This window comes from Zingiber officinale, chromosome 6B (genome assembly GCF_018446385.1).
Source record: "Zingiber officinale cultivar Zhangliang chromosome 6B, Zo_v1.1, whole genome shotgun sequence".
In the NCBI taxonomy this organism is placed as follows: domain Eukaryota; kingdom Viridiplantae; phylum Streptophyta; class Magnoliopsida; order Zingiberales; family Zingiberaceae; genus Zingiber; species Zingiber officinale.
This window is the reverse complement of record NC_055996.1, coordinates 88,047,441-88,070,965: the sequence shown is the minus strand read 5'-3', so window position 1 is coordinate 88,070,965 and position 23,525 is coordinate 88,047,441. Positions and strand designations below refer to the sequence as shown.

Sequence of the window (23,525 nt, the reverse complement as noted above, 5' to 3'; positions counted from 1 at the left end):
AGAATTATTATTCATGAAATCTAGATTTAGAAAATGATTAAGGTAGTTTATGTAAAGATTTTAAATTTTGTGTTTAGAGAAGTTGATATGAATACTCTTATATTCACTCACAATGAATGATTTCTATTAATAGAAATTTGATGTAGAATAGTGACATCCTTGAATAGTTGGAATACAACAAACTCTTTGCTCTCGAGGTAATGATTAGATGGGTAGGACCTACAATAGGTAATTAAGGGATCTAAAATTTAAATCTAAACTGTGACATAAGATTTTCCATCCAGTGAAAAATGGATCTAAGAATATTGATTGTCCAGATGAATCTCTATTAGTACTTTCTAATTTATCGGTGGCCAATAAAAAACTTCTGTAAAATCAAATCAATTACCTTCAAAATTAATCGATTTGAAGAACTCGATACCTAAATTAAAAAAAAAAAAAAAAAACTCCAATAAACTAAATGCATAGTGTTGAACTAACTTTATGTGAAAAAGTACAATAAAAGGGATATAACTATGGTGATAAATGCAGTACCATTACCTAGTAGTTTTTTATGGCAAGCAAAGTCCATATACAAAACACAAGCACGCGCAAAAAGTGATATTTAAACCAACAGCAAATGAACCCTAGCAGTCTGCCAAGGTTAAAGAATCCAAGAAGTCGCTTCAACGCAAACCTGCAAGTGTAACTTATTAGGCACATATGGCATCGCAACACGCACTTGCTATTGAATGATAATACCGCGGGTGTAAGTTGTGGAAGTAAAAAAAAAAGAATGGTAAGAGGCAGGAAGCCAGCGATTTCATACGCACAACTCTTTAAGTGATTAAAGAAAGAACTCATCTACAAAGAGCTTGGTCACCTGGTAAATTAGAGAAGATATATCAGAGACTTTAGACAGCTTGGTTTCCAACTTCCAAGTCCCATTTAAGGTACAAAATATCATGAACCGGCCCAATTAATTTGGCCAATGAGCTCTCTCCCAGAGTAATGCTAAGTACCATAAAAACCGAAAGTTGAAGTGGAGTACAAAACCCAGTTACAAAATTATCAACCGCACTATTTGCCCCAGATACCGGAACGACTTGGCTGCCTCCTTCAGGCATGTATTTTTTTCCTCTCGAGTCCAATGCTGCATAGATGAATTATAAAAGAAAAAACAATCATTACCAAAAGAAGTTTGATTTTTCTTATCAACTTTGTTAGTCTTGTACCTCTCCTAGATTATTGAGATTGTCTCTCACATCTTTCAAAGACTTATTAGCATCACCGTCCCATTTGTAGAACTCAAGTTCGCTTCCTTCCAAGAGCATGCTGCAGACCTAGCATGCAGTAGAAAAAAATTGAAGTTATCAGAGATATGATGCTTCATGATTTTCTGATTTCATAATGATCTATGTAGAATACACATCTTAGCCATATCCATTGAGAATATCATGTAGGAAGAGAAAAAACCAAGGATTAAAAACAAGAAAAGGTGCATGTTCTTTGGCAAAAAACAATCATATACACACTGTGTTAGTACCAACTATTTGGGTTCTTACATGAATAAGATACAAGGTTACATAACTAAAGTATTAAAGGTGCTCACAAAGTAAAAACTGGAAATACGTAAGCAGATTCATGGGAAATTTTTATGTTTATATCTATGTAGCATAAACTGTCTCTGTTCAAAATCTATAATTTGCAGTTCTAAACTCAACAATCTATAAAGACATAAGTTTACATAATCAACAGTGTGAGATGATTTTGCTGAGGAGGTTATCAGTAAGATCAACGAAATCAAATGGATAATATAAATTTCATGCCAAAGTTAAATGTGACTAATTAATGGGTTAATAAACAAATGGATTATCACTTCTGACAAAAAACAATGTGTGAGACAAAATGTTTGTTTACCTTTTTACCTATCTCCTGACCACCCGTTATATGAGCAAAATAGATATTGTAGAAATGACAAAGAAATGAAGGCACGTTATTTTCAGCCAGCTGACTAAGATACTTGGCATAAGTAGTTCCAGGGTTACTTGGTTGTGGAATAATCTCCCTTTTGCTAAGCCATTCTAAGTCTTTGGAAAGACTAGAAGCCCGCTCAAGACCAGTTTTTCTAAAATAAACCTCTGCAAAAACATAACTAGAAATCAGTAAATTTCTTGCTAAAATCCAAATTCAAGACACTTGATGAACCCACTACTGTATTAATTTTCCTTTTATGTGCATGTAAGTGTCCCACGAATATCCCACAAAATTCCACAAATTTTTTACTCCCAAAAAATTCTTAGTTCTTTACCCAATCAGATGCTTCTGATGCATTGTTAGTATTTAGCATCAACTAATGGGGCATGAAAAAAAAAATAGCTACAATGAAAGTGGGATATGAAGTCACAGACCCAATTATACCTGATATAAAATCAGTGCTTCCACTAGTAAAGGTTCGAAAGATAAACATGAAGGGCACTGTATGAATATTGCTAATGATTATGTTCACCATCAGGTTGTTTAGGATCCTTTCCAAGCAATGCTAAATGGCTTACTTCAAAATATCATAATTTACAGGAATTACGCTATCAGTTCTTTGCAAATTGATTATTTTGTGATCTGTTATTCAACGTACAAATATAAGATCAGAGAGCCAATCCAAGTGAATATCCCAACTCAAAAAAGTACACAATGTGAAACTTGTCGTACAGAATTTTGTTTCCATCAATTTCAAAGAAATATATGAATGAGAATGATGGAAGGCATAACAGTGAACTCTCTAAATCTGAACAAGAAAACAGGAATTTTCCATTCTGTTCTCGCACCAAGATGCAGAATGGCACCAGCACAATAATTCCAGCTTCCTAAGTTGATGACTTAGTCAGCCTAGGCTAAGGAATGCAGTAGTCACAACACTGGATGAATGAGGGAAAGTAGACGATAGGAACAACTGCAAGAAGAGCTCAAGCCCTTAAGATCTGAGATTATTTATTTCAAATGTGCAACGCATTTGATAAACTTTCAGTTAAATTTAATTTGATCTCTTGAGTTTGGACATACTTAGCTAAACTTTAGCTGATCTTAGATAATAAAAGTTTAACCTCTACAAGATTCTTGCAAGCTCGAGCACAAGTTCACAGCCATACTTTTGACAAGGCAATAACAGCAGAATAAAAATAATAATCATAAGCAAGTAATCGGAGTTCTCACTAGCGACATCGGTGGACTCATCCACAATCCGCTCGATCGTCTCGAACACCAGCTTGCTGTCCACCAAATATTTCAAGAAACCTTCCATGCTCGGCTGCCAGGTTTCCTCACCGCCATTGCTGCTCTCTTCCTCCTGCTTCTCCTTGTCACCAGCGTTGTCGCGTAGTCTCATGGCGACGAACCTCATCTCCTGCACGATGCCCTCGGCCTCCCCGGGTAAAATCCTGCGGTACCTCTTCCGTTTCTTCAATACCGGAGCCGTCGACGAAGGAAGACCAGTTATGGTAAAGGCAGGAGGAGGAGATGACGAGGAAGGAATCTTGAAGCGATGGAGGTTAGGGTTCATGGGAAGCAAATTGGGGGAACAGAGGGGTTTCCATGCCCTAGAAGGGGATGAGGTTGAAGAAGGAAAGAAGGACGCGGACATGGACACCAGCAATTTGGAATTGTGCTACTGTCGATGCTAACAGGGCAAGATATAATTTTTTTTTCTCGCTCCTGATTTTTTTTTAAAAAACTAAGAAGTCTTTTATTTTTTTTTTTTATTATAACCGTCATCCGCTATTAATTTAGATCTATTAATTTTAAGAATAATTGATTAATCCTAAATGACCAATCCAGATCTATAAAAAAAAAAAATTCTGATCATCAAAATAAATTAAAAAATATTTATAAAAAATATTAATTCGTCAAAATTAAAACTTAGATCCTGAAATATATGAGAAATTAAGAAGACTGCTATATCATTATCATAGGACTGATATTCTTATTTTTTGAATCATCATCTTTCATTTTAATTTTTTTATCAAAAAAATGTCTCATCCTCTTATATTACACTATTTTTATATTATCTCTCACATATATTTTCCGCTTAAATATTAAACTAAAAGTCCATATAAGAAGCTACAAACACGTAATTGCTAGATAGTTATAGTATTACGATTTTGTATCTATTACAACTGAGTTGTCATGTAATTTTATACTTATTACAACGTGAATATTAGGCGAGTTTTAAAATATCATACTTTTTTACTTATATTGAATTAGGATGCACAATATATCAAATCAAAATTCTCTAGAGATCTATTTATTATCAAGTATACCTTGTAACGACCCGATTTTGGATCCAAAGAACATTATTTAAAACATTTTCAGAAATTTATAGTTGCAATAATTATGATTTTATAACTATTATAATTATAATAATTGTATCTTATAATTATAATAATTATGATTTTATAATTACTATAACATAGTTAATTGATATATAACATAGTTAACTGATTTAAGATTTTAGGAGATATAGATAAGATAGTAATTAGAACCGTGTTTAACAGTGTTGTTGTTATCTTATATCGGTGGAACGTCCTTTTCATTAAAACAAACAAAAATTTAAAAAAAATAAAAATAAAAGTTGATGGCTCGATTTGGAAAAATAAAGGTCCTCCTTTGACTTTCTTCCTGTTTCTTGTTGTTGCCCTTTCGTTTTTGGACATATTTAATAATGTTTAAGGAAATTTTGAACGGCGTTTTATCTAAAAAACGCCCTGATATATGAAATTTATCAAAAGATATTCTTGTAATTATTACAAATGCACTCCTCTATGATAATTCTGTCCAAATTTAGATGTACCTAAATTCTTAAGGAAATTAACCTATTGGCATGAGATATTTAAATTTTATCTTTTCAAGTGCAATTGACGTAAGAATATGGTGAAATCTTACCTAAGTGATTAAGTTAGACAATAAATTTTAATATTTGGATAAAAAATTTAAGTTATAATTATATCTGATATGTGTATTAAGTCTTATAAGAAAGAGGCAAACTCCAGAAAAGTGAAAAAAAAAAAAAAAAAAAAAAAAAAACACATGGAGCAAGACAAAGTCTTGTGCATCTAAGAACGATCCATTAACGATCAAGTCATGGTCCATTAACGATCCAATCTAGTTGATTAAATAGTCGGTAAAATAATTAACTAATGGTAGATCAATGACTAAGGACAGAACAACAAACTAATAGGTGAAGCTAAAGACACTGAAAACCTATAAAAATCATAGGGAGTAGGAATATGAATTGCTAAGCTAATAAAAGCATAAACTAACATAAGAATCACTATTCATCCCCCATATTTCAAAATGCAAACTCATGTTTTATGGTAAGAGCAATTTGTCAAATTTTAAATGCTAATTAACATCCCTACTGTTATTTACGTATACACAGTCCCAACAATGAGTCAAAAATATTTTTGAATTTTTTTAAATAAATAAAAAAAATCAGCCGTTAACAACAAGTCTCACAGACTGATCAGACACATTGAGCCTCCAATGGCCGTCGCTGAAGCCCATCACCTCGGCCTGCTTTCTCTCTTTCTCTAACTCGTTCTTCCTAGGCCCAGTGGGCCCGCATAAGACCAGAAGGCCCACCTCCATTTCGTCGTGTAGCTTCCACCACGTGGCGTGCGCGGCGTCGCTGGCGTACGGCCGTTGTTCCGCCACGTTCCAGTTGCAGTCGTACTTCCGGTGGCACATCCACGGCTTGATGCCGAGGTAGTGGATGGCGTAGAGTTCGCCGCCGGGGCCAGCGGCGGCACCCATCAGGCGGTTCTTCACACTCGCCTCCGCCGTGGTGTTGGACCAGATGTTCTTCAGGAAGTTGACCCGCCGCGGCAGGCGGTGCCACCACACGAAGGCCTCGTTTAGGAACCCCTGGTCGCCGCCGTTGTACGACACCACGTCCGCCCGCGCAGCCATAAGCGCCGCGAAGGTGCACGCCGAGGGCTCTAGTACCATAACGCCGGAGTTGAAGATGACGCCGTCGTTTCCGGCGGCCGACACCTGGGGGAAGCGGAAGAGGAGGTCGAGGTTACGAAGGACGAGGACGTCAGCGTCTACGAAGACGACCTTGCGGTACTCGGTCAGCTGCCACAGCCGGAGCTTACTGTAGTTGTATTCATTGTAGGAGCCCTTCTGCGCGCGGGGGTTGCGGATGCGCTCGATCTCGCGGAGCTGCCACCCGGCGGCGGTCAGCGCCACAAGCTTCTCGCCGGGGATGGACTTGTCGTGGAGCAGCACCAGATCGCGGGCGGTGCCCGTCCTGATGATGCTGCGCGCGAGCGCGATGGCGCCGCACACATACTGGTCGGAGGAGTGGATCACGGTGGCGTAGGCCTCACGACCGTCGGCCACCTCCGGCGCGCCGACGAGCTTCGATATATCGAAAACCCTACCGCTCCCTGGCGAATCAAAGAAGAACAAGCGCAACTCATTTAGATGAGACATTGAGACGGAACTAATTGGGAAATTTTAATCTCCGAATGCCTTCAAATCGGATAGGGGCAAAAAATCGAACAGTTGATCTGCTCACCCTTCACCCTCAGTGGCGACGCCAGATCGCAAGAGCCGACCGGCAGCGTCACTTTCTGCTCCAGTCTCCACGCCTCCACTTCGAACACCCACCACTCACCCTCCCTGGCCACCACGTCGTCGCACCGGAACAGCTCCATCATCGGCCGGCACGCGCTCAGCAGCGCTAGCCTCACCGCCCCGCGTGCGCCCCGCCTCCCCCGCCGCGCCGCCATCCCCGCTGCCACCAGATGGACCTGCAGCCTGAACACGTCCCGCCGCCGCCCCTCGCACGGGAGCTTGGCCGCAATCAGATCGACCACGCCGTAGGAGGAGAAGTCCGGCATTGGGATCTCGGGGCACGAGGGTTCCCCGTTCTCCTCATCCTCGTCTATCCATTCGGGGAACAGGTCCTCCCACCGTAAGTTGCTGGAGACGCGCTCGAACGCGACGGGAATCCGCCGGCCGACGAGGAGTCCCCTATCGGAGGCTTCAGCAACGCCGATGTTGACCAAGGCGACCTCAGTGTTGGCGGGCAAGGAATTGAGGAAGCTTGGGATCCTCTCCATGGCGTTTCCACTTCCCTGCTCCTTGACCCTGCATGTAGTTCTCAAATCAGCCCTTGATTTTAAAATATTATCAATTTGACCCTTAATTTAAATTTCCGATCTCAATGTGCCCCTTCTTCCACAAAACAACACTAATTATTCAGAAACAGAAGGCTCTGCTCGCGTTACCTTCTCCATGGAACAAAGGGAATTTATGGAGATGCCCTTTTAATTTGGATGGTGAAACAGAGCATTCTTACTCACCTTACCTTCTTAAAGTGGCAGTTGCGCAAGGAACAGAGGATGATCTCGTCGGCATTGCTCCTCTGTTCGCGGAGCGACGGCGTCGGCGGCGAGTGGAGCAGCAGCAATAGCAAGTAGGCGGAGAGGAAGAAGCTGATGAAGGCGAGGTTGATCTTGATGACCAGGGGCTTTGTGGCCACTGTCTTCACCATGAAGGAAGAGCCCATGCTGGTGCTGCTTCTGCTTCTTCTTCCCTGTGAGTGTGTGTGTATATATATATATATTGGTTATTTCTTCACCTCTCTGTCTATATTGCATTCATTTTTCAGCCAAATTTTAATTTATTTATTCACACATTTTTGATCCAACTAACATGATACTTAAAAATGTTTGTTTAGTATAGAGATAGCTTGGACTAGTTGCATAACACAAATAGAAAAGTTATGATGATTCATTTTGATGACACCAAATGAGGAAAAAAAATAATATTATGATGATTTATTTTTTAAATGGTTTAAGAAAGGCAAAGAAAAGGGGTCAAACTAACCTTCTTTTATCTTTACACAACTAAAGTGATTTAAAAAGGGGAAACTATTTTTTTTCTTTATTCATGTTGTTGCTGATTGTTGTCTTCGATTTTCTTGGTGATTATTTTATTTTATTTTTAGGAGTATAGTTTTACAAATTGGGATGGAGTGATCAAGCTACAACCACAAGCATATATTTGCACACAAAACCAAACAACTCATGAGTCATGAACTACATTGGAGAAAAGAAAACTAATTTATATTAAAATAATCATTGTAGTACTTGCTTCCATGTAATCATGTACACGATACTAACCCATCTAGGAAATAAATGAAATCAACTGTTTTATTATCAACATAATTATTTTTAATTTAACCATGTAAGCTCATTGATGAGTCCATATTATAAACATAGCAATGAAGCAATGTGTAGTTGGGCTGTAGTATTCAGGCATATGAAGCAAATCAGAATGGCAATTTGAAGCTATAACAATGTTGAAATAGGACCAAATTACATGACTTTCACAGTGTAAATAATGCAAACTTTCTCATATAAACATATTCGCCAAAAGGTATAACTAATTAAAGACATTACAAACTTTTACCATTTCAAAAAGCAAACATATAAGGAAGCTTATTATACGTGTAGTAATATAGAACAACAGCAATTTGATCTCTGGAAATTGTATATTCAGCATTGTTACTGAATTGGTTGAGGTTTTTTCTGGCCTAAGAGCGAAGCTAACGTTGGTACCAATGATTTCTTACTTTTCCTTGTCTTCACTTCTAGTACACCAGTATTTGAATTGCCTTCTGATATGTATTGCTTTGAATCAGCCATCGAAACGAAACCGACACCTTTTTCACTCTTGGTAAAGCTTCGTAATTCACTGGGCTGCTCGAGAAGCTTAGGCGTGATCCTTTGAGGGTCTACTCCTCCCTTAGCTTCATTACTAGCTCTTCTACGACGCTCGTGTTCAGCTCTCCATTTCCTCAACTCTTGTTCAGCATCCAATTTTCCTTCCTTTGCCTTCTCAGATTTCTCTGTTGCAGCAGTAAGTCCTTCTTTCTGTAATTCCATCTCTCTAAGTGCCTCATTCAGCCTCTCTAAGTTCTTCTGCTCAGATTGCTTAGACACCTCAATCTGTGTAATTGCAGCTGTTACTCTCTCATGGGCAAGCTCTTCAGCGTCATGAGCTCTCTTGCTGAGATTGAAGTACTCATCCAACGGAATAGTCACAGTGTTAGGAGAATCACCTGCACAGATGCTCGCAACTTGCTGACTCTCTTGCAGGGTTTTAATTGCTGCAAATGCCAGCCTCTCTGATGCTTTAGCTGCTTCAATTTCCTTCAAAGCTGCAAGCAATTTGATACCTTTTGTGCTCGCACTTGCTTTTGCTTGATCTGCTTCATCTTTGAACTTCCTTAGTTCTTCTTGTGCTATCTGAGCAGCAGTCTTGGCTTCATCTGCTTCCTGAGCTGCCTGTTGCAACAATTTAGGCAGTTCTACCATCTTTCTTCTGGTTGTTTTTTCATTCAAATGAACCACTTCCAGATCTTGTTTGGTCCTATCAAGCTCAGATTCAAGAGAAGAAACTGCTATTGATGCCATCCCTTCTCTCTGTTGCAGATTAATGATGGATGACCTTTCTTTGTCCAGCTTAGATTGGAGGGATGGAACTGCAACTCTCAGACAATCAACCTCTTCTTTGGCTTTCACAATACTAGCTTTTACTTCCTCAAGTTCTTTTTTTAGCAAAGCTAATAAATGAACAGAGTCTTGTGTTTTCTTTGTCTCTTCTAAATCATCTGACAGTTTGTTGTCAGAAATCTCAGATTCCTTATTTAACTTTGATTCCATATAAGATGCTAGTTCAGCCTTGAGATCGACCAATAAGGTAGATGCAGTCTCTAGTTTCGATTTCAGATCTTTTGTCAATGAAAAATGATGATTAAGTTGCTTCACCTCTCCCTCAGCATCCATTAGTTCCTTTTCCCATGCAAGATTATCTTGCTCTCTTGACAAGGATGCACCAATCCTATGTTCTTCTGCTTCTAGATGGGCAGCATGGGCTGACTCTAGTGATTCCTTTGATGTGATGAGATTGAACATCAGTTCCTCGGCTATCTTCTCAATCTCCTTCAGAGAAGAAGTAGCATCTTCAGTTTTTTTAATTGTGAAATCTCTTTCATTAACCAAGGAGATATACTCTCCTAGCAAAGTTTCCAACTCAGCTTTTACTGTCTTCAGTTCTGCAACTGCTGCTTCATACCTCGCTTTAGCAACCTCAAGTTGTGCTTTAGCAGCAATACTAGAATCACTTGCAATTCCTTGCTCCATTTCTTTGGCCCTTAGTTGAGCCAACTCCGAGTCCTGCTTTGCCTGAGCTTCTTCAGTTTGGGCTTTCTCAAGGTTCAGCATCAACTCTTCTATGATCCTATTGGTTCGACCCAGTTCCTTGAGCACCTGCATTTTACTCTCCTCTGCTGCTTCAGATTGATTTCTGCAATCAGGAATTTCTGCTAGGATCCTCTCAAGTTCCAACTGGACTAGCTTACGTTTCTGCATATAGCCCATTCAAAATTTGTCTTAATTTCCATTTTATTGTTTACTTGAAATCAATACAGAAACAATCAGGATAGTCAGTCTAATAGATGAATATTGTGGCGTAACAAGATTCTTCTTTGAAATTAAAAACTATGGGAAGATAGTGCATTGAAAGCTAGAATCAGTGTTCCATCTGCTTAAGTGCAAAAGGGAAAACTCAACACAATATGGAAAGATATATACAAACAAACACATAATGATGTTGTTACGATTTATTATCGAGATACTAGTTATCCAAGGGAATTGCCATTACCTCTAAAGTATTTTGCTTGTGAGCTTTCCAATCAACAATTCCTCCAAACTTGGTGACTGCCTCCTTGACAGATTCAAAAGGTGCAGTAGTGTCAACAATGCCTCTGTTTGGTTTTACATTGAAATTTTTTACAGGTTTAACAAATGAAGCTAATTCTGTTGCTGCCTTCTTTTGTATTCTGCCATTTTCATTAGGCAGATTGAGCTCGTTGGGCAAAGTATCCAATCTCCCTTCAATATCTCTACTGTCATTGGAGGCAATCAAATCAGGAATTATATGAGCATCAACTAGTTCAACAGATTCACCTTCTTGAAGTTGGTTTGGAACCTGATTTGCAGAATCCTTCAAATTCATTCCCCTCTGGTGATTTGTTCCATCTGTCTCTTCTGTGACTGTGTATTGTCCAAATAATGAGACATCAGAAAATTGCTCAGAATTCTCGATCGCAGATTCCTGCTGCTTATTACTTGTTGTTTCCTCTTGATATTGATCTTTGACAACATTTTCTTCATGATGTGAGATATTTGGAAGTCCGCTGTTAGGGAGAACTACTGATGGACTGTCCATGGTGAGAGGAGATTCTCTAGACAGATTTGCTTCATTAGATAGAGTTTCTGATGGATTATCCATGGTCAGAGGAGACTCTCATGAGAGATTTGCTTTGCTTAAAAGTTCGCTCTGTATTTCATGTGGAAAAAAACAGTCTTACAACTTTTGAAGAAGCAAAATAATATCACCAGGGTAGAACATCTATAAAAAATTTATCTGTCATGAACTTCGTAAAGTTTGAAGCGAGTTCAAGAACTTTACTTTCTGCAAGATGAAATAAGAACAACTATGCCTTGCACAATAGAAAACTCAATTAATATCAAAATGCAGTTCACGTCCAAGGTTTTTTATATTACTGCAAAAACTGGCAGATTATTCTCGATAACACAAAGAACTCTCTAGGTTCTATATCAGTTCTAATGGCGTTCTAAACTTGTGGTTGCCAGTGTGAACAATCATTGCATAATACAAAGAGAAAGGGGTTGAGTATTTATGCTTTAAGCTACGCAAAATCAAATTCTAGGAAATTAACACCAATATACGATCCCATCTCAAGATACAATTCAAAAAACAGACAAGCAATTGAACAAAAAAGGAGGAAAACTAAGAAATGATCCTCAGACTGTTGGGGAAATGAAATCAGAGAAAGATCGATCCTCAAAGGTAATCTCAAATAGTCGAACAACTAAACAAGATGGCTAAATTGTAGAGACTAATTACTCACCTGAGTTCATCAATCTCCTAAAATTTCTGAAGCATAAATTCGATGAAGTTACAGCTTTCTTCCAATTTTTGTTACAAAGAACCCAAAAGGATTGTTGAAAACAAGAAAGTGAGACTCACTCAGTTCGCTTTCGGCGACAAACTGTTCCAAGAGCAGCTTTTTCCGACGCCGAAAGGACAAAAAGGCGAGAAATTGGTTAAAGCGAGAAAAAGGAAGGGATCGAAGGAGACGAGCCCGCAAGGTGTTCGAGCTGATTCACAATTGATAATCCATATCTCCGGACAACACGCTCTCTCCCAAGATCTTGCTTCCTCTTCGACTTCTCGCCATCGCTGTCCAATTCTTCTTCTTCTTCTTCTTCATCCAAATTATTTATTGTGTACGTTAATAACGCATCGACTCGACGTCGCTTTACTGTTTCAATTTCTGTCTTTTGTAAACTTTTGCTACGTTACATCTCTCACTCGATCTGCTACCTTCCTTCCCATACCTTATCGTGTGGGACCGCATTGTATTCTCTAATAAAAGCAAGAGGTGGAATGTAAGGTCGCATACGACTAAATCAGAAGAACTCACGCCGCACTTGGACACCCCCTTCCACAGCCACGGACACCAGGGCCTTTCGTAATTTTCTTAAATAGGTGACATAGGAGAATAAATTAATAAATGTATACATGGGTGATCTTCTTTCCCACCCGTATGTATACGCGTCTGTGGGTGTAGTACTCGCGCAGGTGTCGAGTTAACGAGAGAGGATTAAACTAGGTTAGAAATTAAATTTGGCATACATTAGCCTCAGAAATCTCTCCCCTTAGTTGTTTAGCGATCGGTTAGATCACTTAAAGATAATTTAGGATGAACATAATTATATTTTACTCTAGATATATATATATAGAGATTTGATATCTTTTTATATATTCACCGTGAGCACTCAGATTTTTATCTTCGGAGTTTAGGAATTAAATTATAGTATTAAATAAAAAAAAAATATTTTAATGTTCAATGGATGAATTACATAAGATGAGTGGGAGTGACATATATATATATATATCTATCTATCTATATATAATTTAAAAATACTCATTGTGGGGAAGCTCTTGATTTCTCATAATAATTTATTAAAATAAAAGATATCGATTATTATAACTCGGCACTAGTTGGTCAAGATGACCAAATATTAGTACAATAAAATAACATCATATTAGCATTGCTTATGTCTTTACATTATCAAATTATTATATAAGAAATTCAATTCCTTACACTTGAAAATATATTCACAAAAATAATCAAACTAATGATCTCAAAGAAGCATTAAGCAATTTAAACAAAAACCTTAGTAAACTCTCCCTTGGAAAAATAATTCTTAGATAACTACCTACTACCTATAAATTTCTCACCTACACAACCCAAGATAAGGACTTCTCTGATGATAGATTCACACACATGAACACACACATGAACACAAATTGAAGTTTTTATAGGACCATCATAAACTTAAACTTTAAGACAATCAAATAGAATTTTATCTATGATACCTAGGAGATTATCAACCAATATTGTTATTTATCAATTATAAGAGCTTATAGATATTTAACAAAATTTAGATATTTTTTCAAATGAATAATTAAATACCCTAAATCCAAGAAGACTATACAATCAAGGATTGTTATCCTTTTCTATAGCTTTATATAGACATCACAGAATGCAACCACTCCATTTACCATATGGAGGTGAAGAACGTTTCACACTTATGATTGAAGAATTAACAAGAACACTTTTACAACGCAAACATAATTACATTCATCTAGGGCTAATTGTGTTTGGTTTTAGAGGACTTACTAGAAAAAGCATTGACACTAAAGTCTATCTAGTCCTATATGATTCAAGATTTTTTGATAATGAAAAAGTAGTTATTGAACTTATTGAAGTCGACATAAATAGAAATTTGGGAATTACTTATTTCTGTCTAAATTTTAATATGACTATTCAAAACTTTATAGAACATATTAAAATCTCAGTCCAAGCAAGATGCTATAGAGATTTTCAAAGACATAATATCCAAATAGATATAATTTTACTAGAAAAAATAATGACTAATATTAATAATAGTTTAATGTTTAAATAAACAATATTATTGAAACATTTATTACGAAAGAAATTTATTTTCTCAAACCTAAAGACTTTCTATCTAATCTACTTGTCGGATTAGATTGAACCCTTAATCTAGAACTAAGTACTAAACCACAAACTTTATAACCAAGGGAATATATTGTTTATAAAGATAGACATGGTAATTATACAGTAAGATTTCATAATTATAAACCCTCCATATCACAAGAAGAGGATCATGAGGATAACCAGACTAATATGAACTTAATGAACATAGAATACATCACACAACCAGACCATCTAAACCAAACTAATGAGGCAAAGTGTTTATTTTATGATGACTTAAATGAATATGTTTACATCCCATCTTAAATTGCTATCTATTATTGGAATCCCGAGATTGTTTTGGTGTGATCAACAAGTTAAGTTAGATCCTATGTATTTTTAACCTTGTGTCTAAGTGTGCAGGAGCTTAGGAGTACATGTAGTTGAGCAGAAGACGCAGTTAGCGAGAAGGACGACACGTGGTGCGCCCGAGGGACGAGGCGCTGCGGAAGAGTACACCGGCGGACGAGAAGGAAGTGTGCGGTGGTTCCGAGGGACGAGAAGCTGGAGCGGAAGACTGCTCGAGGAGCAAGAGACACAGCTAGTGAGAAGGTCGGCACGAGGTGCGATCGAGAGACGAAGACTGCAGATGAGTACACTGGCGGAGAAGGGAGCACGCGGCGATTCCGAGGGACGAGAAGCCAGAGCGGAAGCCTGCTCGAGAAGACCGGAAGTTGGGTTCGGGTGAGCCCTATTCCGGATGGCAGAGAACACCCAAGTAAGTGGAAGACTCGGTTTGAAGCGAACGGAGCCGGAGCAGGAGACCCAGGATGAAAAAAGTCAACGAGGTTGACTTTCCCAACCAGGGCGCCCGGAACTGTCCGGGGTGTCCTGAATGCTTCCGGGTGCCTGGACTTGAACTTTGACCAGGATCGCGTCAATCGCGATCTGAACGTTGGGGGATAAAGTTTTATCCCCCCTAGGGCGCCCCGACCAAGGCTATAAATACAACCTTGGTCTAGAAGCTTAAAAACAACACAAGTAATTCATTTCCAACACTTGTACGCTCAATTTCTAAATTAGCTTCTTTATTTGTGCGCTTAATTGCTGTAAGAGGCTTCTCCGCCTGAAGGAGATAGTTAGTGCGACATTTTCCTTGGATTAACAACCTCCCTGTTTGTAACTAAGTAAATCATCTTACCTCTTCTTTTCTGCTTATTGCTTTTACATTTTATGCAAGTGTTCTGTTAAAAGATCAAGAAGGGTTGTGCTTTTATTTTTTGCAGGCTATTCAACCCCCCTTTCTAGCCGGCCCAGCGATCCAACAAGTGGTATCAGAGTCGAGTACGCCTCAGGAGGACTAATCGCCGACTGAAGCAACGAGATGGCAGGAGCTAACATCTATCCACCAACATTCGAGGGGGAGTTCGCGTTTTGGAAACGACGAATGGAGGTATTTATTAAAATAGATTTTAGTATCTTATTAATTATGAAATATGGTTATGAAGCACCGAAGAATGCGAACAGAGAAGAAATTGAAAAACGCCTCTGGACCAAAAAGCAGCGTGATGATTTTACATCAAATGGTAAGGCTGAATTTCACCTTTTAAGCGTACTACCGGTTGAAGATCTCGACAAAATCGACGACTATCAAAGTGCAAAAGAACTTTAGGAAAAGTTCTTAAAGCTCCATGAAGAACCAAAAGAAGCCGCATCCAACTTCTCAATGGGCACCCAGTCATCATCGGAAGAATCTGAAATAGAGGAAATCGCCGGAGCAACCTTAATAGCTGAGTATCTACCAGAAGACGAAGCAAGCTCATCCTCAATGAACATCGAGAGCATCGATGAAGGGGGAGAGTCTTTGAAAGAAAGTAGCTCAACAGGGGGAGCATAAGCAAGAGACAAGGTAAGTCAGGTACGCTCCCTACCACCTGACCAAATGTTCAAATTTATAAAGTTATTAAATAAAGACTGTTAAATGCTAGAAAAAAATAAAGAATTGAAATTAATTCTAGATAAATCTTGTCTGGTAGAAGATTTTAAAAAATAGAATTAGAAATTGAAAATTAGAAAAGAATAATTTGAAAATGCAAATAGATAGTCTAAAAAATCATGCATGTTTAAATAAAACATACTTTAGAAAATACAACAATTTAAATTGATATTTTCGATATCATAAGGGACAAATTAGAAATATTTCAAAGAAATATGTCCCTAAGAAATTCCTAGTTAATCCAGTAGGCCGGAACCTATATTGGGTTCCTAAGTCTTGCTTAATCTAAAATTTAATCAGATTTAGCGCTTTCAGTGAGAAAATTAAACAGTGAATTTCTTTATGAGGCTTTGTCTAAGGAAGTGGCTCCAATAACCAAGAAGGTCTAGTACCTCGCCATGACCTGGAAGCTAAAATATTGAAATAAAATATTTAATTAACTTTCTGATAAAAGCATTAAGGTGAAAATTTAATAATGCTTTAAAAAGTCTTTTAATCATTTTTTTTTCTTAGAAATTTTTAATTTTTTTTTCATAAAACTTTTACTTAGAAAAATAAGTTAAAAGTTCTTCTGAAATTAGAAATTTCTGCTTAAATTTTTACTTAGAAAAATTTCAAAATGTTTTTTGTAAAATTTCCTAAGTCAAAATTTTGTTTGAAAAATCTCTCACTTAAAGCTTTACTTAGAAATTTTTTAACTTAGAATATTTTTCGTTGAAAATTATTGCAAACTCTCTAACTTAGAATTTATTTAACTTAGAATTTTTGTTAAGAAATTTAGAAAAAAAAATTTTAACCCGTAGATTTTTTTCGGAACCTCATTTTTTTATGTGATCAAAGGGGGAGAAGGAAAAGTATAAGTCTAGGGGAGGTAGACTAAAATTTAAATTTTCTATCTTTTTGCAGTTAATTGCAAATTTAGCTAGTTTATTTTTATGTCTATTTTTACCCTAGCTTAACTTGGGTTGCTCACATAAAAAAGGGGAAGATTATTGGAACCCCCAAGGTTGTTTTGGTGTGATCAACAAGTTAAGTTAGGTCCTGTGTGTTTTTAACCTTGTGTCTAAGTGTGCAAGAGCTTAGGAGCATAGGTAGTCGAGCGGAAGACGCAGCTAACGAGAAGGACGACACGCGGTGCGTCCGAGGGACGAGGCGCTGCGAAAGAGTACACCGGCGGACGAGAGGAAGCGTGCGGTGGTTCCGAGGGACGAGAAGCCGGAGCAGAAGACTGCTCGAGGAGCAAGAGACGCAGCTAGCGAGAAGGTCGGCACGGGGTGTGACCGAGGGACGAAGACTGTGGATGAGTACGCTGGTGGCGAGAAGGAAGCACGCGGCGATTCTGAGGGATGAGAAGCCGGAGCGGAAGCCTGCTCAAGAAGACCGGAAGTTGGGTTCGAGTGTGCCCTATTTCGGATGGCAGAGATCACCCAAGCAAGTGGAAGACTCGGTCTGAGGCGAATGGAGCCGGAGCAGAAGACCCGGGCTGAAAAAAGTCAACGGGGTTGACTTTCCCAACCGGGGTGCCCAGAACTGTCCGGGGTGCCCGGAACAGTCCGGGGCGCCCGGACCTGAACTTTGACCAGGACCGTGTCAATCGTGATCTGAACGATGAGGGATAAAGTTTTATCCCCCTAAGGGCGTCCGGAACACTTTATGACGCCCCGACCAAAGCTATAAATACAGACTTGGTCTGAAATCTTAAAAACAACACAAGTAATTCATTTCCAACACTTGTATGCTCAATTTCTAGATTAGCTTCTTTATTTGTGCGCTTAATTGCTATAAGAGGCTTCTCCGCCTGAAGGAGATAGTTAGTGCGACATTTTCCTTGGATTAACAACCTCCCTGGTTATAACCAAGTAAATCCTCTTGCCTTTTCTTTTCTGTTTATTGCTTTTACATTTTATACAAGTATTCTGTTAAAAGATCAAGAAGGGTTGTGTTTTTGTTTTTTGCAGGCTATTCAACCCCCCCTTTTAGCCGACCCAGCGATCCAACATCTATTTCACTATTGAAGATTTAATTGAATTAGAAACTTTTGACCTCCTACACCATAAATTAGAATATAACTAGATGTTATATTTTGATAAAAACCACAATATTATTGCTAAAAAGAAAAATTACTTCTCAAACGTTAACCTAATGAATCCAGCTGAATTTAGTAGTACTAGTAATTTCCAACCACAACCTCTATAAGTATGATACCCTGAAAGTTCTATGAGAACTAAGGATTATGGAGAAGATCATCCTCCAAGAACAAGAATTACTCCTTATACTAATAACAATCCTCTGTTGAGGATAATAGGAAAGAGAAGACCACCAGAAATTGTCTACTTTGAAAAAAATTCAGTCTTATTAAATATTGGGGAATGTGATGATCCACAACTGTATGATACCTATTTAGAATAATAGATATCTCTGTAAAATGATATTATCAAGCCAAACATGAACTAGACATAGAATCAGGAGAAGCCATGATAAGAGTAGGAGAAAATTACTAAGGTGATGTTGCTAGAGCAGCATGAGAAGCTTATAAAACTACTTATCTTGAAGAAGTAGCACAGACTGCTTTACAAGGAAAAACTATGCTTAATTTTTGTTATACAATTCATAGACTATTTTCTGCCCAAGATGCTTACACAGGATTAGACATACGACAACGAGAAGCTATGCGAGATTTAGAACAATTACACCTCTTTAATTGGAACTGGATAAAATTTTTCTGTGATTTCTTAGCATTAGCAGTAGTCTTAGGAAACTATTGTAATTCAGAACTAGAAGAAAGACTATTTAGCAAACTTATAGGAGATTTAGGAAAAAAAATACATAAAGTCTGGACAAATATGAAAGTAGTACCATAATATGGCAATATTGGAGTACATATTCAACACATTATTTCAATACTGAAAGAAAAATATACTTACATTCACATACAAAAACAACTCAAAAACCAACAATCTAGATTCTATAGCAAATATATACCCCTCAATAATATGGTCTTTCTCAACCTAAAACACAAACTCACCATAGAAACATTCCATTAAGAATACCCAGACAATCTGCAACAAAACCTAAATCAATAAGACCCAGAAAAATATACTATGTTAGAAAGAGTAGAGAAAAGAAACCATACCTAAATAAAGAAAAACATGTGAGAAAATTCAAGCCAAAGAAAATGTAAGCTAATACTATTACTTGTTTCTCTTGTAATGAACCTGGACATTTATTTTTTGCTTGTTCAAATAAAAAAAATCTATATACAAGAGACGCAAAAACTAGTTACCTGCACTAATCTTGACTTAGTAGAAATATAATCCGGCATCTCTGATACATCTTCAATTTACTCGATTATTTCAATAGATGATATGGAAGAAAAACCATCCTCTTCTGACTATAACTTAGTAAATTCTTTTTACATCTCTCCTACCCTCATTACCCTGAAACTTCTAACTTACAGGATTACATGCCATTAAATAATCTAGAAGGATTATGGGAAGATTTTCCAGACACAAATTTAATGTTCAAACAGTTTGGTGCTAAAGCTATAGAAGAATTTAACTATCCACATGATTGGATACTAAAAGCAGAAACAACATTCCTTTTTTTGTAGTTATTATCCATCTCTAGATAAAAGTGGTGCATGTAATAACAATAAAAAACAAGCCTGTAACCTTTGCCTCCAATAACTATTTTCCATTATAATACCCATAGGCCAAACATCTGAGGGAGCACTCGAAACCTTTTACTAGAAACATGGGTCTCTATATTAGAAACTCGTATTCCATTTCTTTTATTATTATTATTATTATTATTATTATTATTATTATTAGTAAAAGTTAATAGTAACAATAAAATAGTAGCAGCAGTAAGTGGCAAAATAGTAGTAGCAGTAAATAGTAAAACAATAACGACAGTAAAACAGTAATAGTAGTAAAACAATAGTAAAAATTGATAACAACAGTAAAATAGTAGTAAGATATTGATAGTAAATAGTTTGGTAGAGTACTACTGTAGTAAAAATAATCAATAGGATAGCATTAATTTTAACTCTTTTTTTTTTAATTTTTAACAGTAAAGAGTGGTTTTTTTTTACTTTAAAGAGATAGACTTGGTAAGGGAAGAGAATACTTTGTTATTCTTATCTACCGCCTTTCTAGTTTGTTTTCTAGGGAGCCTCACCTGTTTAGGACCTCACCGTTGAACCTTTGCCCCAACTTATGTATAAGACTTAGGGTAGAAAACCCTTCTTACTTAGCCTGCATAGGTCATATAGGTTCTTATTTCGGTTATTTCTGATACAATTACTCTTCATTGATTGCTTACTGAAAAAAGGACTGAGGAAAAGAAACAAAAAATATAGAAAGAATATTAGAGTATAGTCCTTCCTGACCAGGTCAGGGAGTTTTTAGTTCATTATAGGAACAAAAGGTCCTTTATTTAATAGGGAATTTTACAAGAAGAAGAAAACATACAGAGTACACACAAGCTTTACATATTCTCACAAAAGCATTAGTAAAAACTTACAATTATCACTTAGCACACACTGAGAACTGAAACTTGCGGAAAAAGAGCACTTGCTTTGGAGATGGAGGAATACGAGGGATGCTCTTGAGCTGAGAGAGTGGTGAATTTTTATAGGCATAAGAGGAGGAGATTGCTTAGGAAGTAAGGAAAGTGATTAGTCATGCTGGAAAGGGGGTATGTCCATAGTGCATTTAAGAAAGACATGTGTAGAGAGAGGGAGAAAGAGAAAAGGGGTTTAGCTAGAAAGTCTTTCAAAGGGACAAGTGGTTTTTTTGATAAGTATGAAAGTAGTGGAGTAATTGTGGTCCTGTAGTGGAGGCATTGTAGTGGAACTGGAGGTATTGTAAGGTACTATAGTGGAAGTGGAGGTACTGTAGTGTCTTAGCTTTCTGTAGTCTAGTCTTCTTAGGTGTCCATCATGTTGTCTATATTTTATTCTCCTGTTGAATCTAAAGAAGATGCTTGTGAAGTAGAAGCTTGAGCTATAGTTCAGGTTTTGTAGAGAGCTGCTTAGTATGCTCTGGCAGAAAGAGCAAAACTAGCTAATCTTTTGTTCCTCAATCTTTCAGTTTTCCTTTGATAATACTAGAAGATAGTTGTATGTTGTGTAGTGAAAGCAAAAGGAAAGAATCTGGTACCCATGTCTTTAGGCCAATATATTTTTTCTATATAATATTCTCTAGCAAGGATGTAATTTTCTAGATCTTCTATTTTGTCCCAAGTCAAATTTATGTCTTGGACAGAAGCTATCCAATGTTTGAGTTGGTTTGTAAAAGATGGAGGAACATCCCAGTCTATGTCTGGATTTGAAGGATAGTCTTCTAGTTCAGCTTGGTAGCCAAACTTCATTTATGTCAATCTTGACTAAATGTCTAGCAGGTTTTATTTTTAGATCCAGTGATTCAAGTAGAGCATTGTCAAATGTGCAGACAACAAAAACTTCTTCTTCCTCTAAGGCAAGAGAAATTATAGATGAATCCAAAGTTTATACATGAGTCCATAATCTAGTAACATGAATGGAGTAATAAGCTGTTATAGTGTATACTAAAAGCTTAGCTTTTGGTATAAACATTTATCTAGAAATAAGAATCACATTGTTCAAATATCTACATTTATGATAAATGTAGTTGTTCAATTAATTTATATTGTAGATAACATGGTGTGTGGTATCACACACAGAAGATCATGTTATCAGTTCTTTATAAATTATAAACAGTTGCTCACGACTAAGATGGAAAGGAACAAATCATTGAAATAGTCGTAGTGTAATTAGGTATTAGTTTATCTTGACTAATAAATTACACTAGTACATTCTAAGTGTATTGAGTAGGACCATTTTAGGTAAGTTCTTTTTATACTGACTTGATAAAAGAACTAGACCTTAGTTATTATGGAAGTGTGTGCTCTTAATCCTAATATAATAACAAGCACATATATTTGATATTTATTTCTTTAATTTATCAATGGGTGAGATTTAGTTCGATAAATCAATAAGCCCGATAAGTTGGGAAATGATATCACTTATAGTGTGTGTTGTTGATTATAGAAGGAATCTGTGTCCTAGTAATCTAGGTTGAGAATGACCCTAAGAGGAGCTCATAAGGATTGTCATGTTAAACCCTGCAGGTGGACTTAGTCCGACATGATGATAAGGTTGAGTGGTACTACTCTTGGACTAAGATATTAATTAAGTGAGTTGTCAGTAACTCATTTAATTAGTGGACATTCATTATCTTAAACACAGGGAGACTAACACACTCATAATAAGAAGGAACCCAAAATATAATTTGGGATTGGTGCGGTAGTTCAATAATAGTTCTTTAGTGGAATGAATTATTATTGATGAAATTAAGTTATGTGTTCGGGGCGAACACGGGATGCTTAATTTCATCGGGAGACCAAAACTAATTCCTCCTCTCGGTCCCTATCGTAGCCTCTTGTATATAGAGATTTATACTCACCACATACCCATCTTCTTACCCAACCAATAGGGGTCGGCCAAGACAAGCTTGAAGCTCAAGCTTAGGGCTAGCCAAACCTAAAGGTTGAGCCTTAAGGTGGCCGACCAATAGCTTGGAGCCCAAGCTTAGGTGGCCGGCCACATCATATTAAAAAGGTTTTTTGTTAAAATTATTTCTTATGTGGATATCATGGTTTTAAAAGAGAGTTTAAAATTTAAATCTTTCCTTTTATAGCTTTCTACAAGAGATTAAGAAAAGATTTGAAATCTTTCCTTATTTGTAGATTGAAAGGTGGATTTTAATTTTGAGAAAACTTTCCTTTTTTAACCATGTTCATGATTTAAAAGAGAGTTTAAAAATTAAATATTCTCTTTTATAAATTTCTACAAAAGATTAAGAAAATATTTAATATCTTTCCTTATTTGTAGATTAAAAGAGATTTTAATTTTTAGAGATAACTTTCTTTTTATCCACATGTTTAAAAGAAAGATTTTAATTTATAAAATTTCCATTTTACAAACCACCATGAAGGGAAAAATTATTGGAGAAATTTTTTATAAATTTCCGGAGACAAATTAGGAAGTTTTAATTAATTAAAACTCTCCTTGTTTTGTTTTTAAAGTGGTCGGCCATTGTAAATTGAGAAGAGAAAATTGTTTTTAATTAAATAAATTTTCCTTTTCATGGCAAAAGAATTAAGAAAGTTTTTATTTAAATTTCCTTATTTGCCAAGACCAAGGATTATAAAAGAGAGGGTAGAGGTGCCTTCATGTGAGAACGACTCTATTATTTTTCTCCTCTCTTTTTCTCCTTTGGTGTGGCCGGCCCCTCCTCTTTCTCTCTTCTCCATCTTGTGGCCGAACCTCATCTCTTCCTTGGAGTCCTTGTGGTGGCCGGATCTTGCTTG

The 23,525-nt window shown here is 37.0% G+C and overlaps 3 protein-coding genes across 5 annotated transcripts; all 3 read right to left on the bottom strand.

Annotated features, from left to right (window-relative positions):
- Positions 1–800: 800 nt before the first annotated feature.
- LOC121992997 (probable inactive heme oxygenase 2, chloroplastic) lies at positions 801–3,643 on the bottom strand. Its single transcript, XM_042547659.1, has 4 exons — positions 3,190–3,643; positions 1,900–2,120; positions 1,215–1,322; positions 801–1,132 (listed from the first exon to the last, which is right to left on the bottom strand). The coding sequence occupies exons 1-4, from the start codon at positions 3,614–3,616 to the stop codon at positions 1,040–1,042; spliced, it is 849 nt and encodes a 282-aa protein (XP_042403593.1). The 5' UTR covers positions 3,617–3,643; the 3' UTR covers positions 801–1,039.
- Positions 3,644–5,318: 1,675 nt separating this feature from the next.
- LOC121992996 (UDP-glucuronate:xylan alpha-glucuronosyltransferase 2-like) lies at positions 5,319–7,601 on the bottom strand. Of its 2 annotated transcripts, none has more exons than XM_042547657.1 (3): positions 7,344–7,601; positions 6,554–7,128; positions 5,319–6,422 (listed from the first exon to the last, which is right to left on the bottom strand). In XM_042547657.1, the coding sequence occupies exons 1-3, from the start codon at positions 7,547–7,549 to the stop codon at positions 5,464–5,466; spliced, it is 1,740 nt and encodes a 579-aa protein (XP_042403591.1). In that variant the 5' UTR covers positions 7,550–7,601; the 3' UTR covers positions 5,319–5,463. The 2 variants fall into 2 exon arrangements, with proteins under 2 accessions (XP_042403591.1, XP_042403592.1); XM_042547658.1 differs by having other exon boundaries at positions 7,349–7,541.
- Positions 7,602–8,369: 768 nt separating this feature from the next.
- On the bottom strand, positions 8,370–12,366 carry LOC121992994 (protein WEAK CHLOROPLAST MOVEMENT UNDER BLUE LIGHT 1-like). Of its 2 annotated transcripts, none has more exons than XM_042547655.1 (3): positions 11,984–12,366; positions 10,711–11,388; positions 8,370–10,412 (listed from the first exon to the last, which is right to left on the bottom strand). In XM_042547655.1, the coding sequence occupies exons 2-3, from the start codon at positions 11,338–11,340 to the stop codon at positions 8,550–8,552; spliced, it is 2,493 nt and encodes an 830-aa protein (XP_042403589.1). In that variant the 5' UTR covers positions 11,341–11,388; positions 11,984–12,366; the 3' UTR covers positions 8,370–8,549. The 2 variants fall into 2 exon arrangements, with proteins under 2 accessions (XP_042403589.1, XP_042403590.1); XM_042547656.1 differs by having other exon boundaries at positions 12,103–12,366.
- Between the last annotated feature and the right edge of the window lie 11,159 nt (positions 12,367–23,525).

Bases quoted from the DNA above. Each gene is read 5' to 3' on its own strand.
- LOC121992997 (XM_042547659.1), bottom strand. From the start codon at position 3,616: ATGTCCGCGTCCTTCTTTCCTTCTTCAACCTCATCCCCTTCTAGGGCA. The intron at 1,323-1,899 runs GTAAACAAACAT...ACTGCATGCTAG, and splicing joins GTCAGGAGATAGGTAAAAAG to GTCTGCAGCATGCTCTTGGA. The intron at 1,133-1,214 runs GTACAAGACTAA...TCATCTATGCAG, and splicing joins ATCTCAATAATCTAGGAGAG to CATTGGACTCGAGAGGAAAA.
- LOC121992996 (XM_042547657.1), bottom strand. From the start codon at position 7,549: ATGGGCTCTTCCTTCATGGTGAAGACAGTGGCCACAAAGCCCCTGGTC. The intron at 7,129-7,343 runs GTGAGTAAGAAT...AACTACATGCAG, and splicing joins TGCCACTTTAAGAAGGTAAG to GGTCAAGGAGCAGGGAAGTG. The intron at 6,423-6,553 runs GTGAGCAGATCA...TTGATTCGCCAG, and splicing joins GTCGCCACTGAGGGTGAAGG to GGAGCGGTAGGGTTTTCGAT.
- LOC121992994 (XM_042547655.1), bottom strand. From the start codon at position 11,340: ATGGATAATCCATCAGAAACTCTATCTAATGAAGCAAATCTGTCTAGA. The intron at 10,413-10,710 runs GTAATGGCAATT...GGCTATATGCAG, and splicing joins ACAAGCAAAATACTTTAGAG to AAACGTAAGCTAGTCCAGTT.